General features: G+C 24.5%; 1 protein-coding gene across 1 annotated transcript in view; it reads right to left on the reverse strand.

The window, feature by feature from the left end:
* LOC311248218 (E3 ubiquitin-protein ligase HACE1-like) overlaps nt 1–1,408 on the reverse strand; it is a gene marked incomplete at both ends in the record, with an annotated part of 7,249 nt that extends 5,841 nt beyond the window's left edge. Inside the window, 2 exon segments of the mRNA XM_084339141.1 lie at nt 1,313–1,388; nt 1,390–1,408. Coding sequence (XP_084195267.1) covers nt 1,313–1,388; nt 1,390–1,408 — 95 coding nt within the window.
* Nucleotides 1,409–1,718: the final 310 nt, after the last annotated feature.

The raw sequence follows: 1,718 nt of genomic DNA on the forward strand, positions 1-1,718 counted from the left end.
ACTGCTGGTATCAGCTGATAGCAGCCATTGGGAGAGGAGTCTTGTTACTGAGCGTTACTGTAACATGATATACTGTAAGATTATATACTGTAATATGATATACTGTAAGAGTATATACTGTAACATGATATACTGTAAGATTATACTGTAAGATTATATACTGTAACATGATGTACTGTAAGATTATATACTGTAATATGATATACTGTAAGATTATATACTGTAACATGATATACTGTAAGACTATATACTGTAACATGATATACTGTAAGATTATACTGTAAGATTATATACTGTAACATGATATACTGTAACATGATATACTGTAAGATTATATACTGTAACATGATATACTGTAACATGATATACTGTAAGATTATATACTGTAACATGATATACTATAAGATTATATACTGTAACATGATATACTGTAACATGATATACTGTAAGATTATATACTGTAACATGATATACTATAAGATTATATACTGTAACATGATATACTGTAAGATTATATACTGTAACATGATATACTGTAAGATTATATACTGTAACATGATATACTGTAAGATTATATACTGTAATATGATATACTGTAAGAGTATATACTGTAACATGATATACTGTAAGATTATACTGTAAGATTATATACTGTAACATGATGTACTGTAAGATTATATACTGTAATATGATATACTGTAAGATTATATACTGTAACATGATATACTGTAAGACTATATACTGTAACATGATATACTGTAAGATTATACTGTAAGATTATATACTGTAACATGATATACTGTAACATGATATACTGTAAGATTATATACTGTAACATGATATACTGTAACATGATATACTGTAAGATTATATACTGTAACATGATATACTATAAGATTATATACTGTAACATGATATACTGTAAGATTATATACTGTAACATGATATACTATAAGATTATATACTGTAACATGATATACTATAAGATTATATACTGTAACATGATATACTGTAAGATTATATACTGTAACATGATATACTGTAACATGATATACTGTAACATGATATACTATAATATTATATACTGTAACATGATATACTATAAGATTATATACTGTAACATGATATACTATAATATTATATACTGTAACATGATATACTATAAGATTATATACTGTAACATGATATACTATAAGATTATATACTGTAACAACATGATATACTGTAACATGATATACTATAAGATTCTATACTGTAACATGATATACTGTAAGATTATATACTGTAACAGTATATACTGTATGATGCCCACCATTCCTTCCTCGCCATGGAACCGAACAGCAATGCCCTGCTTCAGCTTCTCATTGGTGGATTTGGAGACCATCTCAGCTACTTCTGAATATGGAGTCTGATAGGAAAATGCAAAGAAAAAACATGTATACACACACATATATATATATACAGAATATGCAGTAATAAGAGAATAATAAACAGTGTATATACTATATATATATATATATATATATATATATATATATATATATATATATATATATATATATATATATATATATATATATATATATATATAATATATATATATATATATATATATATATAATATAGTATATACACTGTTTATTATTCTCTTATTACTGCATATTCTGTACAGCAGTGACACAGTAAATGGTAAATGGCTGCTTTTTTATATAGCGCTT

The sequence above is a fragment of the Notolepis coatsorum genome (assembly GCF_963971535.1).
Source record: "Notolepis coatsorum genome assembly, contig: SCAFFOLD_4256, whole genome shotgun sequence".
In the NCBI taxonomy this organism is placed as follows: Eukaryota; Metazoa; Chordata; class Actinopteri; order Aulopiformes; family Paralepididae; genus Notolepis; species Notolepis coatsorum.